The 17544-nt window shown below is 47.2% G+C and overlaps 1 protein-coding gene across 1 annotated transcript in view; it reads left to right on the top strand.

Moving 5' to 3' along the window:
• LOC136695083 (plexin-A4) overlaps positions 1-17544 on the top strand; it is a 228048-nt gene that overhangs the window by 188332 nt on the left and 22172 nt on the right. The window contains exons 26-27 of the mRNA XM_066668896.1: positions 9923-10022; positions 12516-12706. Coding sequence (XP_066524993.1) covers positions 9923-10022; positions 12516-12706 — 291 coding nt within the window. The remainder of the gene's footprint in view (positions 1-9922; positions 10023-12515; positions 12707-17544) is intronic.

Consider the following 17544-nt stretch of genomic DNA (forward strand, 5'->3'; position numbering starts at 1 on the left):
TTTTTCACTCTCTCGCTCTGTGACTCTATCCTTTTTTCACTCTTTCCCTCTCTCTCATCTTCTGTCTCTCTCTCTCTCTCTCTCCTCCTTGTGTTGTGAATTGGATCTGATTTCTCCACAGCAGGAGATCCATAAGACCGCGATCTAGAACATTCTCCACTTACTGTCCACTTTACAGTCATCTTTGGTATCTTCTACTCTGAGTTCAGTCAGTCATCTCGACATCATCGGTCAGTTTCTGACCACAGGCCACCGCCTGCTCCTGGGCAGCACCACAGCACTGTGTGTGAGCGTAGACCTCTGAGGAACATTCTATAGACACAGCTCTGAGTAGTAGACGTGTACAAAGTATTCCCGTCCAAATCACATTGAGGACGTAGTAGATGGGACTCGCTGGTGTTGGGGGTGGGGGGGTGTAGTGACTGACGCTGGGTTTATGCATGGATCCTCTGTGGAAGGTTCTGGTAATTGTGGGACATGATGACAGTTCCATCTTGAGCTGTCCGTCTTTGTGACAGTTCAGACCCCTTAAAGGGTAAACAGCAATAAATCACACGCTCCTCTGTGTCCTCCACTCACTCTCAGCAGATCCATTTGCAATTTAGCGATATGCATAATCTGCATGTGTTTATGAGCTCAGACAACAGAGGAGGAGGAGTCAGGACTGTGTGTAAATCCTAGTTTAGATATATGCTTCTCTCTCTCTCTCTCTCTCTCTCTCTCTCTCTCTCTCTCTCTCTCTCTTTCATCCTTTCTCTCCCTCTATGATTCCCTCCCTCTCCCTACCTCTCCTATACCTCTGTTTGTCTCTTAACCTTCCTACCTCTCTGTCTCTCTCTCTCTCTCTCTCTCTCTCTCTCTCTCTCTCTCTGTATCTGTTCCAATCTCTCTTTCATTCTTTCTCTCCGTCTCTGATTCTCTCCCTCTCCCTACCTCTCCTATACCTCTCTCTCTCTCTCTCTATCTCTCTCTTTCTTTCCCTCCCCTACCCTCCTATACCTCTGTTTCTCTTCTCTTCCTCTTGTGCTCTCTCTCTCCCTCTCTCTTTCTTTACCACTCCCTACCTCTCTTATACCCCTCTCTCTCTGTCTCTCTCTCTCTCTCTCTTTCTCTCTCTCTGTCTCTCTCTCTCTCTCTATCTCTCTCTTTCTTTCCCTCTCCCTACCTCTTCTATACCTCTGTTTCTCTACTCTTTCTCTCCCTCTCTCTCTCTCTCTCTCTCTCTCTCTCTCTCTCTCTCTCTCCTTGCTCTTCAAGCCCGTGATGTTTCTTGAAGAATAAGCAGTGTGCCTCTATTGATGCCAGTCACCGGCGTGCTATCGATTTCAAAAGAGGAGGAAAAATACATGCATTTCTTCTGAATAAAATTTCACGATAGTCACAGCACAAAGTGTTGACGCTTCCGAAGCCCAAAGCTAAGTCCACGAGAACGTTACATGTTGTGTGTATTAATTCTGACAGCGGTGGGGGGTGCAGGTGTAGGCGGGAGTCCGTCGTGGCCGACGTTACTGATAGATCGTCGTGTGCGGTAGGTTTCAGTTTCAGCGTAAAAAGGAAGATGGTGTAATTGCTGTGTGTAATGGTGGTAGAAAAGGAAGGAGCGGTGCTTATCCGATCAATGGATCTGCGAATGCTTCTTTTGTATCTTCAAAAAAGCTCTAGCAAATGTTTGAAAGAGGTTTTCACGTTTTTCATCGGCGCCGCAACAACGAGGGTCTTTCAAGCTGGTCTCTCGTGCGCGTAACAATGAGAATCTTTCAGGTTTATCTCTGATAGAACAAGTCGACATGAAACGCTGATAATTATCCTCTTGGCTTCGGGAGTTCATTATTCCCACATCGTTCCGCTATCGCTGTCCCGGATCACAGATTTGATGGCAGTTTTCCAGCTTTTGTTTCTCAAGGAGACACCGTTTGTCCTAATTAGTCAGAGAGATAAGAACCCGGTCAGTCACTTAGCATTCATCCTGGATGAATCTGACCTCTAGCATCCTTTACTGGACACGGGGGACTGTCCTTTAAGGACCCCTATGACCCCTGAGATCCTGTAATGGACTGAGCGGTCTAATCCCTTTCCGGTCATTTAAAGAAACTGACTTTGATTGACAAGGACTCCAAGCTGTGGACAGGGGAGGAGGAGGAGGTCAGGAGACTGGCCACGATAACACACCCTGTGAGGAGGTGATAGAATCTGAAGTGCCAGTCCAGGACATATCACACACACACACACACACACACCGTTCATATCAGCCCCAGATTCTGTTGTTTGTCTGTCTCGGGAGGACAGGAGCCAGGCCGCTGCTTCATTATGGTGTAAATAATTTCCTGGGTAAAGCCCGCCACCCTCCAAATGAGCTTCCCGCCGGAGAGGGGGTCCACACCGTGCTCAAATTAAATGTCACACGGGCCGGTACGCGGCCGCTCGGCGGCAGACCTCAGGATGGATTAGGAGGTGATTGGAATCGGAGATGAGATAATGAAGACAGAAGTTCATTCGTTTTCAGGTTGTGGGGTGGTTTGGGGGTGCGGGGGGGTGGTTTAGTTTTGGGGGAAGAGGACGTCCTGCTCCTGAATGTTCTCACACTGCGCTGCTCTCAACATTTTATTCTATCATTTTCTATCATTTTTGGCCACTCAATGATCTACATTTCCACCTTCCAGCTGCTGCCACTAGGGGTCACCGCAGCAGGTCCCACCCCTAGTGGGGTGACACAGCCCCCCCCCATCCCTTCCAGTTTAACACATTCACCCTGTCACTCATACTCACACCTGTGGACAATATCACACACTCATCCAGTCACTCACACACACACACATCCACTATGGAAATTTTCACACACTCACCCAGTTACTCAGACATATACACACACACACACACATATACAAAAAACACACACCTGTGGACAATTTCACACACACACCTGTGGACAGATTCATACTTTCACCCAGTCATTCTCTCTCTCACACACACACACCATGGACAATTTCACACACTCACCCAGTCACTCACACAGACACACACATACACACACTCACACGTATGAGGACAATTGACGGTATGAGGACAATTGACGGTATGAATATGATGCTCCCATTTGTTTTATGTAATTTCACTCATTCATTTTTTAATTTATAAATTCCTTATTTTTGTTGCGGTCGCTCTGAGGCTGTGGCCAGTGTGTTTTTAGCAGGACTGGTTTCTAAGAATTCTCCTCTGACAGACTCCCTCAGCTCTGATCCTGTCTCTCCCCAGTCCCTCGTGCCCTGCCTCCTCCGAGAGGCTGGCATTAAGTCTTTGATTTCCTGTTGGGAAACATCTCGCTGCGTTACATAAGCCTCTCGCTGACATTCTCCATATCTGATGAGCCGGAGTCCTATCAGCAGCAGAGCATCTCTCAAAGTGCAAATTCACTCCGTCTTCCAGCGTGTGCAGTGATACGAACACAGACACTTCCTGTCCCCTGTCTGTTTTCTAACGAGTCCCTAATAATAGCTGTAGACACTGATGAACTCCTCCACCATTTCCAAGAGAAATACACCCTACTACACTAAGAGTTTGTACATGCCCCTTTTAATTAGTGGGTTATAACCAAGGTGCAAAAGACATGGGGGCCAGTAGTTAACCTTTTCGACCCCTGAAAGACACATAATAATTTATTTTAGTGCCTCTAAAATAAACTTAAAGACTGTGTTATAAATGCCTGAAACATTAGTGCCTGAATCATTCATTCATCTATTCATTGTCTGTAAGCGCAGACACAGGGAGAACACACCACACTCCTCACAGACAGTCACCCGGAGGAAACCCACGCAGACACAGGGAGAACACACCACACTCCTCACAGACAGTCACCCGGAGGAAACCCACGCAGACACAGGGAGAACACACCACACTCCTCACAGACAGTCACCCGGAGGAAACCCACGCAGACACAGGGAGAACACACCACACTCCTCACAGACAGTCACCCGGAGGAAACCCACGCAGACACAGGGAGAACACACCACACTCCTCACAGACAGTCACCCGGAGGAAACCCACGCAGACACAGGGAGAACACACCACACTCCTCACAGACAGTCACCCGGAGGAAACCCACACAGACACAGGGAGAACACACCACACTCCTCACAGACAGTCACCCGGAGGAAACCCACACAGACACAGAGAGAACACACCACACTCCTCACAGACAGTCACCCGGAGGAAACCCACGCAGACACAGGGAGAACACACCACACTCCTCACAGACAGTCACCCGGAGGAAACCCACGCAGACACAGGGAGAACACACCACACTCCTCACAGACAGTCACCCGGAGGAAACCCATGCAGACACAGGGAGAACACACCACACTCCTCACAGACAGTCACCCGGAGGAAACCCACGCAGACACAGGGAGAACACACCACACTCCTCACAGACAGTCACCCGGAGGAAACCCACGCAGACACAGGGAGAACACACCACACTCCTCACAGACAGTCACCCGGAGGAAACCCACGCAGACACAGGAAGAACACACCACACTCCTCACAGACAGTCACCCGGAGGAAACCCACGCAGACACAGGGAGAACACACCACACTCCTCACAGACAGTCACCCGGAGGAAACCCACGCAGACACAGGGAGAACACACCACACTCCTCACAGACAGTCACCCGGAGGAAACCCACGCAGACACAGGGAGAACACACCACACTCCTCACAGACAGTCACCCGGAGGAAACCCACGCAGACACAGGGAGAACACACCACACTCCTCACAGACAGTCACCCGGAGGAAACCCACGCAGACACAGGGAGAACACACCACACTCCTCACAGACAGTCACCCGGAGGAAACCCACGCAGACACAGGGAGAACACACCACACTCCTCACAGACAGTCACCCGGAGGAAACCCACGCAGACACAGGGAGAACACACCACACTCCTCACAGACAGTCACCCGGAGGAAACCCACGCAGACACAGGGAGAACACACCACACTCCTCACAGACAGTCACCCGGAGGAAACCCACGCAGACACAGGGAGAACACACCACACTCCTCACAGACAGTGACCCGGAGGAAACCCACACAGACAGAGAGAGAACACACCACACTCCTCACAGACAGTCACCCGGAGGAAACCCACGCAGACACAGGGAGAACACACCACACTCCTCACAGACAGTCACCCGGAGGAAACCCACACAGACACAGGGAGAACACACCACACTCCTCACAGACAGTCACCCGGAGGAAACCCACACAGACACAGAGAGAACACACCACACTCCTCACAGACAGTCACCCGGAGGAAACCCACGCAGACACAGGGAGAACACACCACACTCCTCACAGACAGTCACCCGGAGGAAACCCACGCAGACACAGAGAGAACACACCACACTCCTCACAGACAGTCACCCAGAGGAAACCCACGCAGACACAGAGAGAACGCACCACACTCCTCACAGACACTCACCTGGAGGAAACCCACGCAGACACAGAGAGAACACACCACACTCCTCACAGACAGTCACCCGGAGGAAACCCACGCAGACACAGGAAGAACACACCACACTCCTCACAGACAGTCACCCGGAGGAAACCCACGCAGACACAGGGAGAACACACCACACTCCTCACAGACAGTCACCCGGAGGAAACCCACGCAGACACAGGGAGAACACACCACACTCCTCACAGACAGTCACCCGGAGGAAACCCACGCAGACACAGGGAGAACACACCACACTCCTCACAGACAGTCACCCGGAGGAAACCCACGCAGACACAGGGAGAACACACCACACTCCTCACAGACAGTCACCCGGAGGAAACCCACGCAGACACAGGGAGAACACACCACACTCCTCACAGACAGTCACCCGGAGGAAACCCACGCAGACACAGGGAGAACACACCACACTCCTCACAGACAGTCACCCGGAGGAAACCCACGCAGACACAGGGAGAACACACCACACTCCTCACAGACAGTCACCCGGAGGAAACCCACGCAGACACAGGGAGAACACACCACACTCCTCACAGACAGTCACCCGGAGGAAACCCACGCAGACACAGGGAGAACACACCACACTCCTCACAGACAGTGACCCGGAGGAAACCCACACAGACAGAGAGAGAACACACCACACTCCTCACAGACAGTCACCCGGAGGAAACCCACGCAGACACAGGGAGAACACACCACACTCCTCACAGACAGTCACCCGGAGGAAACCCACACAGACACAGGGAGAACACACCACACTCCTCACAGACAGTCACCCGGAGGAAACCCACACAGACACAGAGAGAACACACCACACTCCTCACAGACAGTCACCCGGAGGAAACCCACGCAGACACAGGGAGAACACACCACACTCCTCACAGACAGTCACCCGGAGGAAACCCACGCAGACACAGAGAGAACACACCACACTCCTCACAGACAGTCACCCAGAGGAAACCCACGCAGACACAGAGAGAACGCACCACACTCCTCACAGACACTCACCTGGAGGAAACCCACGCAGACACAGAGAGAACACACCACACTCCTCACAGACAGTCACCCGGAGGAAACCCACGCAGACACAGAGAGAACACACCACACTCCTCACAGACAGTCACCCGGAGGAAACCCACACTGACACAGGACCCTGGAGCTGTGTGACTGTCTGACTACCTGCTGCTCCACCACACTGCTCAATTCATATAGCACTTTTCACAAACCCAAGGACAGGAAAGTTTTAAGCTGAGATTTAAAGGAAGACAGTGATGAGCAGAGACAGAGAGACAGAGGCAAAGTGTTCCAAAGTCTGGGAGCCACAGCACTAAAGGATCTGCCACCCATGCTTGGGTGCCTGGTATAAGGCACAGATAGAAGTCCAGTTATGGTAGATCTAAGTTTGCGAGAGAGACGGTAAGGAAGAATCAAATCAGAAAGATTAGCAGGAGTCAAGCCATGTAAAACTTTAAAGGTTAACAGGAGAATTTTATCAGGGAAATGACAGGGAGGCAGTGCAGCTGCTGGAGGACAGGTGCAGTATGTGCGCATGGTAGATGTAAGAACTATAGCTATGTTACGCAAATGGAAAAATGCAGTGTTAGTGACAGACTTGATATGAGACTCGGAGGTGAGTGTGGAATCAACAAGACAGCCAAGGTTTTTAACATCGTGGACTGGCTTGATAGCTGCACCATCAATGTCAACAGTGAAATGTGAAACATGGTGATTTGGCTGCAACCAAATCAGCGTTGAGTCTTAAATAGATAGTGTGCAGCCAGAGTTTTAACTCAGGAACTCACCACCTGGGCAGAAGCAGTGGGAGAAGCAGTGCGGATATAGATCTGAATATCATCAGCAAGGTAGTGAAAATTAAGACCATGATTATGGATAATCTGACCAAGTGGGGAAATGTAAATAATGAAGAGGAGAGGCCCAAGGACTGATCCCTGGGGTACACCCTGATCAGCAGCGGTCATAGATGTTTTATGAATGTGAATTTATTTCATAACTAACAAGCGCAGCAGCACTGGTTTGTCACAGGATGGCGCTGTATTGAATTGTTTTATTATATCACTCCTGTTTGCTGCGCTGGAGAAATCTTCTGCAGTGTTTCTCACTCTGAGCTGCTTTAGCTCAGATACTCAGCTCTGCAGACACATTTTGTTAAATCTCCATAGAAAGTTGCACGCTGAAGAACCATTGGTCAGTTTGTCCAGGACCAAGCATTGGCTGGATACATGTCCCCCCAGCGGCGGCACGGTGGCGAAGCAGGTAGTGTCGCAGTCACAGCTCCAGGGGCCTGGAGGTTGTGGGTTTGATTGGGGGTTGTGGGTTGTGGTGTATTCTCCCCGTGTCTGCGTGGGTTTCCTCCGGGTGACTGTCTGTGAGGAGTTGGTGTGTTCTCCCTGTGTCCGAGTGGGTTTCCTCCGGGTGACTGTCTGTGAGGAGTTGGTGTGTTCTCCCTGTGTCTGCGTGGGTTTCCTCCGGGTGCTCCGGTTTCCTCCCACAGTCCAAAAACACACGTTGGTAGGTGGATTGGTGTAGGTGTGAGTGTGTGTCTGTGTTGCCCTGTGAAGGACTGGCGCCCCCTCCAGGGTGTATTCCCACCTTGTGCCCAGTGATTCCAGGTAGGCTCTGGACCCACCACGACCCTGAACTGGATAAGGGTTACAGATAATGAATGAATGTTCCCCCAGCCCTGGGCTGTGGAGGAGTCAGTCTGTTTCCATCAGAGCGATAGCACTCCATTCAGTACATTTCCAATAAGTTAATCATTCAACATCAGCACTTGACCTCACTAAAGCTCTTATAAAGAATGCCATCAAATCCCCAAAGCAAGGTTCCGATATCTACACAAAAGCATTCCCAGATGACTAGAGACTGCAAGGACACACTACCTCTTAATACCCCTCCACTTCAAAAGGAATATTGGATGAGCAAGTGTCCATCTGCTTGTTGTCCTCCGGCCCGTCCACTGGACCCTCTCTGTACTGAGCAGTGAGAATCCCTGGGCTCCGGTATGGATGGACCCATGGTGTAATTGTCTCTGAAGCCCAGCACTGGCTGGGTCTATGTGCTCGGACGCAGTTCCAACCAGATCCGCCGCCTCACCTCAATTAACCCTGTGAGTGCCGCAGGCCACTAGGGGGACCAGACTGTGCTGAGGGAGGGAGACGCTTACGAGAGGAAGAGGTAACCCCCTTCTCTTTGTTAATTGAAACCGTTTTGGCTGGGGATTGCGAAAAATGATGCAGGTGCAGGGAGGTGCCCTGTCTTCGTGTCCCAGCTGAGGCGTTATTGAATTGGGAACAAGAGATATCCTATCCTCAGGAGGGGCATTATAATATCCAAATTATTGTAAAAGATAACTTGAGAAATATGACGTCGTGTGAAAGTACGGTTTTTATAAATGTTAAGGACATAAATGTGTCAATGTCAAGAAGTAAAACCAAATTGTGCCTCAGTGTTTAACCCATCGTGGCAGCAAACACACACACACACACACATAAACAAAAATAATTAGCAGCGGTGAGTACATAACGGGAGCAGACAGCCATACCACTGGAGTAGTTTCTCAAGCTTTCTCAAGAACACTTCAGCCATGGATGTTGAGGGAGGAGACAGTGCTGTTCCTTCATTCCATAAGTCGCATCCTAACAGTCCCAATCCCGCTTCTCTAACCTTTCAGCCATGGCTTCCTCTTATATAGTGAGAAATGGATTCGATTCCCACTCCGGGTGACTGTCTGTGAGGAGTTGGTGTGTTCTCTCTGCGTCTGCGTGGGTTTCCTCCAGGTGCTCCGGTTTCCTCCCACAGTCCAAAAACACACGTTGGTGGGTGGATTGGCGACTCAAAAGTGTCCGTAGGTGTGAGTGTGTGAGTAAATGTGTGTGTGTGTGTTGCCCTGTGAAGGACTGGCGCCCCCTCCAGGGTGTATTCCTGCCTCGTTTTCAAAAAAAAAATTCTGACTTTTTATGCCTATTTTTGTTTGGTTTATGATTTTTGCTAAGAGTTATTTATTTTCCTATTTTATTATTTATGTTCCTAAATTACACTTTAATGTACTAGTATTCTCAGCTTATTTCTTTTATAAAAGTCGGTAAAATACAATAAGATAAGAGTAATGTTACATCATACATTGTTTAGTAATTATATCATAATAAACACATTATAGTAAATCATCATAACAAACAGTCCTCTAGTCGTATGTGTAGTTGAACAGTAGGCTATGATTGTTAAGCAATGTGTATAATTCAGTATTTTTAGCTTTTAAACATTAATGCAATGATCATTTGGAATAAAAAGCCATGTTCGGTCTTGCACAGGCGTATTTAGTGTTTTATGTAAGGTTTCAGCAGTTCATCTGTGATTTATTCTCCTCCATTTCTGCATGCATTTCCTCCTCAGGTGCCTGATAACGCCATCGTGGCCCTCGTACCAAAGCAGGTCACTGCCTACAACTCCGTCAACAACTCCACTGTCTCCAGGGCGTCCGCTAGCAAATACGGTAAGCCTTGTGTTGTTCAGAACTTGGGAACATGTGAGAATTTCATGGCTTGTTGGTAGGGGTGTGTGTTTTCATGTGTGCATTCGTGTGTGTACAAGGCAAGGGTTTTCAAAGGGGGACCAATTTCACGGAAAGGTAAGAGCGAAGTATGAGAGAAATGAGGAGGATCTCCGTCAGTTACTAGCGAGAAAAGGCAAGAAGCTGAAAAAGGGCCTTACGTGAAGAGATGGGGAAGGAGACGTGCTCGGCACAAAAGCAGAAGCGAAGGGAAAATGAGTCTCTTTGCACTTGACTTCCCTCCCGAGACATTGAAACCGTCGCCGGCGTCTGGCTGCTATCACCCAGCGTGCTATTGGATCTGATAAAGGAGAAGATCAAAGCCCCGGGGCAGTCTGAGCACTCTCCACACACATCAAATAGAGCATTAACAGCATCTCATCTCCATAGTCTCTCACCTCACCTTCAAATTAGCCTTAAATGAAGAGAGAGAGAGGAGTGGGTGAGGAGGACGAATGCGGGCGGTGGGAGGAGTGGATGCCACACATCTTTTCAGTCTCTCTCAGAATTAATTTCAAACGAAAGGGAGCTTCTTCAAACTGGCCGAGCAGCAGGGACGCTTTTGAACTGGCGGAGGACAATGAGCGGATGCAGAAGAAAGAGACAGGCCTATTATGCCACCGTCCACTTGCATCTCAAACATCGGCACATAATTTAGCAGAGAGCGTTCGGGCCGGGGGTCTGTCATCGTGACCGACCTTCGTGGTGTGTAGTGTGTGGGTGACTGAAGAGCGAAGACAGGGTTCACTAGAACGCTGCTGTTCTCCCAGAGCCTGACGAAGGTTAACGCTTTCAGTTTGAGTCAGTGACTGACACTGAAGTCAACAAATCTCAGCACACAGCTCCTAGCCCATCCAGAGCCAAGTAGAACTCGAGAGAATCCATGACAGTCACAACACAAGTGATTTATGCTTCAGCGTTGACTCTACACTGTAACCTGCGCATGTGCCCTATGCTACTTTTTCTACACTATTTATTACACTATGTAGTGGTGTAGTATTATAGTTTATAAATCTGTAAAGTGCACTATTCTGGGAGTGGGGTGCTATTTGGAATAGAGCATTGTTTACATACGGTGCCAGGAAAGCAACAAATCGTAACAAGGCTCTTTTTTCCGAGGCATCTATTTTTTCCCTTGTTCTGCCTTTTTATTTTCTCTGTAATGTCCACACCAACGTCTGAGGATATCACCTACGTCAGAGGAGGCTATGGCATAGGGTACGTTGTAGGGTTCGTGGTAAACACAGTGACTTGTGTGTTGCCTACAGGATAGTTTGACACAGGTCCCTTTTTCTGATTAACGGCGCTCACTATTTTACCTCGGAGACCGTATGTAGACTGGTATTTCTAGCCAGCACAGATCCAGCCCCCTGAACCCTCGAGGGGATGCCTCACACCCTGCAGAACCAGGACACACAGTCTTGAGAGACAACCCTCCACTCGGCTCAGCTGGTTCAAAATGCTGAGCAAACCTGGTGAACATATCACCTCAGGTTTGGAGTTTTCGCTCTCCAAAGGTTTGTCCGTTTTTCAGTTTCTGTTACAGATTTCCTCAGGGTCTGGGGAGCTGGCCCTGTTGTAGCAGTGGGTTCCCCTGTGACATGTAGCCTCTCATGCTGGCCATGTGGGCTGCTGCCAACAACATGAGTGACTGCTGCATGGCAAGCTTGAAATTGCCATAACGTAGGTCTATAAGTAATGACCATAAATAGAGTGGAGGTGACAACTTAAGCAGGGGCCAGGACGCGGTAAATCATGAACCGGACTCAAGTATTTGAAAAGTACATTATTATTTGATGTATTAATGCATATTTCAAGCTCTACCTTCAATCACATATGGTCTAAAGGTTCATTTGTGTGGGGAAAAGAGGTTGACCACAAGAGTATACCACGTGTGGCGTTCATTTAGATGAGGTCACTGTGTCAAATTGTCTCGCCGTGTCCTTTTCCTAGGCTTGTCTGGAATGTTTTTCCTCACTCTCCGCAGAGTTGTCTTTTCTCCAGAGAAATTGATCTCTGCTGCTAAGGGGAATAAAAAACGAAGGAGCAGTGGAGTGGATTTTTTATTGTATCAGATCAGGCCTTTTCTGCTGATCAATTCTCTTCACACTGCGTAAACACTCCTTGAGCTCTGTGCGCTTTTAAATGTCACGGCTGCCCCTTACGTCGGGGCGAGCCATAAAAATTTCATATCCACCGACACCTGTTCAATCTCCAGTCTGCGGTCGACCGCGGGAGAGCCGATGAAAAATTAAGCAGCCACACATGCTAAAACATTCACATCCAATCTCAAAGCCAGTGCCTTCAGCAGACTGGTCAGGACCCCAGCGAGCGCTCCGGGGTACGAGAGAATGGCTGAGTGGCCCCAGGCTCTGTGCTCCATCGCCGATGTGTCCAGGTCTTTTATTGGGTTCTTTGTGTTATTTCCTCTTCCAGAAAACATGATCAAATACACGGGAAGCCCAGACAGCCTTCGCTCTCGCACGCCCATGATCACGCCCGACCTGGAGAGTGGGGTCAAGGTGTGGCACCTGGTGAAGAACCACGAGCACGGAGACCAGAAAGAGGGTGACCGGGGTAGCAAGATGGTCTCTGAGATCTACCTGACCAGGTTGCTGGCCACCAAGGTAAGCTTTGACTGTCTCACTGAAATTCCAATGCGGTTAACAGTTGATTAATCAATGTCCATGGCATTGTTCACGGCACTGCATTAACTTGCATTACAGTTACACGTGCTGTATGACATTTAGAAGAGGCTCTTACCTTGAGCAACATTCAGTCGTAGTCCCAGGGACCCTTCGTGGTACAAGAACAGATAAAATCCCTTAGATTAGTGACAGATTTGTACACATGCAAGTTCTTAAGGGGTTCTTGACAGTTGTAGAGATAAAATTTAAGCACATGACACAAATAAAAGCCCAGATTTTTCTGTTAACAACCCACATACCCTCACGGTTTCTTGCACAAGTATTCTGCCTGGTTTAGCATGTCTTGAACACCCCAGTTTGCAGCAGGAAGCAGGTATCCATAGACGTTCCCAGACGTGTCAGCCAGTGCACATTAACATCACATGAATGTGTGCACTAGGGGGCTGCATCTGAATCAGAATGTATAATAAAACAACAGCCGAGAAAGGAGTCTGGTGCTGTGTTGTTCAGAATGAATTGAAGCAGGAGAAAAAACTGGAAAGAATACCTTCAGTTTACATCTTAACGGAGAATCACCCGCAGCGATATTAACCCATACCTCTTCTGATCACCCATCCTCAGACAGATTTGTGGGTCTCGTTATCATAGCTATTAGATCAGTGCCATTCAGTGTTTACTTAGCTCACAGCTCCCTAAAGCCCCACGACATGAAATACTGGATGCATGAGTGGGAGAAGAGGGTTGCATTGACAATCCAACACAATGTGCACTTTGAAAACGTTTTATAAGTGGTCAGAAACTTGTAAATATCTCATGAAAGAATAAAGTTACATTAACATCATTTACATTAGTTACATTACATTACACACCATTGTTTTTCTTGTGAAATTCCCAATAAGTTTGATGTGTCACATGACCCTCTTCCCATTGAGAAAACAAAAGTTGGATCCAAAATGGCCGACTTCAAAATGTCCGCCATGGTCACCACCCATCTTGAAAAGTCCCCCCCCCTCCCATATACTAATGAGCCACAAACAGGAAGATAATATCACCAACCATTCCCATTTTATTAAGGTGTATCCATATAAATGCCCCCCCCCCCCCCCCGTACCTGTGAACTTGTGCATGTTGCATTTACTAGTGTCTACCATGTCTGCGTCTAGTTACAAAAAATGACATGGCTTTACCCGCTATTCTACACTATATTATCCCACAGAAACTTACCATTACAACCTTTATGTAACTCCTATCGTTCATTCATTCATTCGTTCATCTATAATTCCAACAGCTGTGCTTTTATGCAATATATCCACTAGAGGGCACTGCTCAGAGTCAAAAGTTTCTGACAACAACACACATTTTCCTGGTGGAGGAGGTTGTGGTAACATTCCTGTTAAAGAAGTAGAAGGCAATGTAGATGGAAGTGGTCTATGAGGCATTACAACTTTGTACACAAATATTTCTTCTCCACAACCAGCTTCACCAGGTGAGCCCCCACATAAAGCCTGGGTGCCCCTCACAGTTTGTATCTCACTTGAACTACTGACTATGCCGGCCCTGTGGTTTCCAATGGTACTGGTCTGTTTCTTTCGCAAGCTTTCAGAAAACATGCACAAATACAAAGGAAATTACCAAGGTCTCCATCCCTGTCTGTATTTAAAGGCAACATTGACGATTCTGGGGAACTGCTTTTCTCTTGTTTGCTTACGTTCAGAGGCTCCAATGTTTTTTAAGGAGGAACGGTATGTTTGAGGAAGAAATTGGCTGTTTGCATGTGGTTGAAGTTTAAATTGTCTGTTTTTTAATTACCACAGAAATTCGAGTTTCTTAACTTGTTTAGTTTTGTAACCCTTTCTGTCTGCGTTTACTTTCATGCAGTTAGCTCTCTCCTGAATTAAGAGTCAGTTCCGCCTGAAACAGAAAAGATAAGTCATTACCCATCTATGAAGCAGGAATACAGAAAGATCCTCATCTTCTTTTTACATTTTAAATTTTTGGGCTCTCGCAAGCATCTAAATACCTCCAGAATCTGTTTCTCTGCCATGAGCAGAGAGAGAGAGCCTAGCATATCGAACTGAGACGCTTTTTTTTTTTTTGAGAGCAGCAAATGATGAGGAAACATCCTCTGAATTTTGCCTTTAACACTGAGAATAAACAATACTTAGGTTTGTTTGCTGACCCCTAATTTCTTTTACTGCAAATGTTAGCACTTTTAGTGTGATGTGCTCCTTTAATGACCGCATCCAAAACTCTGATGAAGTTACAGCACGGTGGAGCAGAGTAAATTGGAGCGCTCTGCATTTGAGTGGGAACAGATCGGTTCCTTGTCAAACACAGCTTCAATCAGTCTCGGCTGGAGAGCGGTGTGAAGTGTTTACTCGTCACATCATTTGTTCCAAACTGCAGTTTGCTTTCCACCACTTTGCCGTTTCCCCTCTCCTCCTCGCATTCACTCCTACGAGGCCCACCCCTGAGATGAAACCTGGGCTTTGTGCCTTTCTAAACGGCTCTGTGATAGCCAACTAAAAGAGAATCAAGCATAAAATGAGGCGCTCTGAGCTGTCTTTCACACGCCTTGACCCTCAGAAGATCTGCTAATTTCCTTTTGAGGCGAGCGGGCACTTTAATCTCACTGCTTAATGTAGATGAGAAAGCCATTCCTAATTGTGATTCCCAGGTTTCTATTAAATCAGATGACCTCATTTTTCTGGAGAAGAGGGAGAGACAGGATGGCAGAGGTACCAGGGATTAATTTGTGATTAGAAAACATTTCCACGCTGCTGATTTGCTGATGGGTAGGACTCGGGGTTAGATGAGGAGGAGCATTTCTTCTGTATTTTAGTTTTTTAATTAATTTATTTCTGATTGATCATAATGGAAATCAGAGCTGTGGGAGAAGAGGAGAAGGAGGTTTACGGGTTGTAGCTGGGCTTTTAATAAAGCTCTGTCTGTGTGGTACTCTTGTCGTCTCTTGTACATCAAGGTGTGTGTTTGGATGACAATTGGCACCAATCAGAAGCTTCAAAATATCGGTGAGCGAATAAATGGAGGAGTTCAGTGAATGACCTACATGATTTTGTGTGTCATTGGCCCTGTTTGGACGTGATTACATTTCCATGGGATGCAGGGTTCATTAGTTATATTTTTACAAATGATCCTCTGTGATTTTAGTTCCGTCTGGATTGGCCAGGTCTGTCTTTCTCTCTCACCTCCCCTGAGAAAATCACAGGTCAAAGTGTCTGTTGTTTTACATAAAAATCTCGTTGAAGCATTTGAGGTCAGTCCAGAAATAAATCTCCATGACATTCCAGGCACATGACAATTGCTACCTATTTATTATCCAAGCACATAGCTCCACCAGAGACCCCCTGGAATATTTAATACCTTGTACATTTTAAAAGTGCATTAATGTATGAATATTGCTTGCTGATCCAAACATGTCATCTCATCATATATTGTATCCTATTAGATGATATTTAGCATTGAGCACCTATATGAATGGTCTATACATCCTATAAAGCATCCTATTACTTTAAGCTTTTCTTTAGAGATTATTGGAATTCACTACCTATTAAGAACTTCTACAAACAAATTTGGACACAGGGCGTGTATCTAACAGTTAGGCCTCAAACTTTGATTTAAGGAAACACTAGGTAGGATTTGGGCTTTTTGCTCCTGGTTCTACCCTCCTCCAAAAGTTACATAGTGTAGTTCCTGCAGTGCTGAGCCCAGAGTAGCAACAACAGAGGCTTTATTCTGTTTTTTTTACAGTTCAGTGAAGCATCACAATAAATTCTAAGCTGTTTCATCTCGTATCTTCACAGCATAGACAATTGCCTTCAGATGATAAAAGTCTAAGGGGGTCAGATTGGGAGACTTTGCGGTCATTCAATTGGCCCACGACGACCAATCCACTTTCCAGGAAACTTGTGGTTCATCTAGGAATGCTCGGACCTGACTCCCATAATGTGGTGGTTCACCATCTTGCTGGAAAATGTGCCAGCTTCAGTGCATAAAGAGGAAAACACATCATCATGTTGCAAATTCGCATATCCAGTGGCCTTGAGGTTTCCCGTTGATGGCCCCAATATCTTTGTACCCCATATACCACACCATACCATCAAGACGTGCAGCACCTGAAACTACGGATACTGGAAGCCTGTGCTAGCATTTCTCCTGTGGTGTTGCTATCAGTGTGTGAAGAGTGGGAGAAGATGGTTGCATTGAAAATCCAACACAATGGACAGCACTTTGAACACATTTTATAAGTGGTCAGAAACTTGTAAATAACTCATGAAAGAATAGAGCACACCATTGTTTTTCTTGTGAAATTCCCAATAAGTTTGATGTGTCACATGACCCTCTTCCCATTGAAAAAACAAAAGTTGGATCTAAAATGGCCGACTTCAAAATGGCCACCATGGTCACCACCTGTCTTTAAAAGTTTCCCCCATATACTAATGTGCCATAAACAGGAAGTTAATGACACCAACCATTCCCATTTTATTAAGGTATATCCATATAAATGGCCCACCCTGTACATATATATATATATGTACCCTCAGATGTTAATAAGCACTACATTAGCTCCTACATTAGCCTCAGCAGGGGTTAATACAGCTCTCCTCACTTGTATTAATTCCTTGCCTGTGTACTCCCCCTCTCCTTTTTCCCTGCCTTTTTACGTCACCTATATATGTATCTGAACCTTCTAATTGTGTGGATAACCTCCTCGTGCCATGGCTGTATGTGACTTCTGGACGCATTTCTCAAAGCGCATGTGTGTGTAAAATGTGCATGAATAGATGCTTTGGTTC

The sequence above is a fragment of the Hoplias malabaricus genome, chromosome 4 (assembly GCF_029633855.1).
Source record: "Hoplias malabaricus isolate fHopMal1 chromosome 4, fHopMal1.hap1, whole genome shotgun sequence".
Taxonomy (NCBI): Eukaryota; Metazoa; Chordata; class Actinopteri; order Characiformes; family Erythrinidae; genus Hoplias; species Hoplias malabaricus.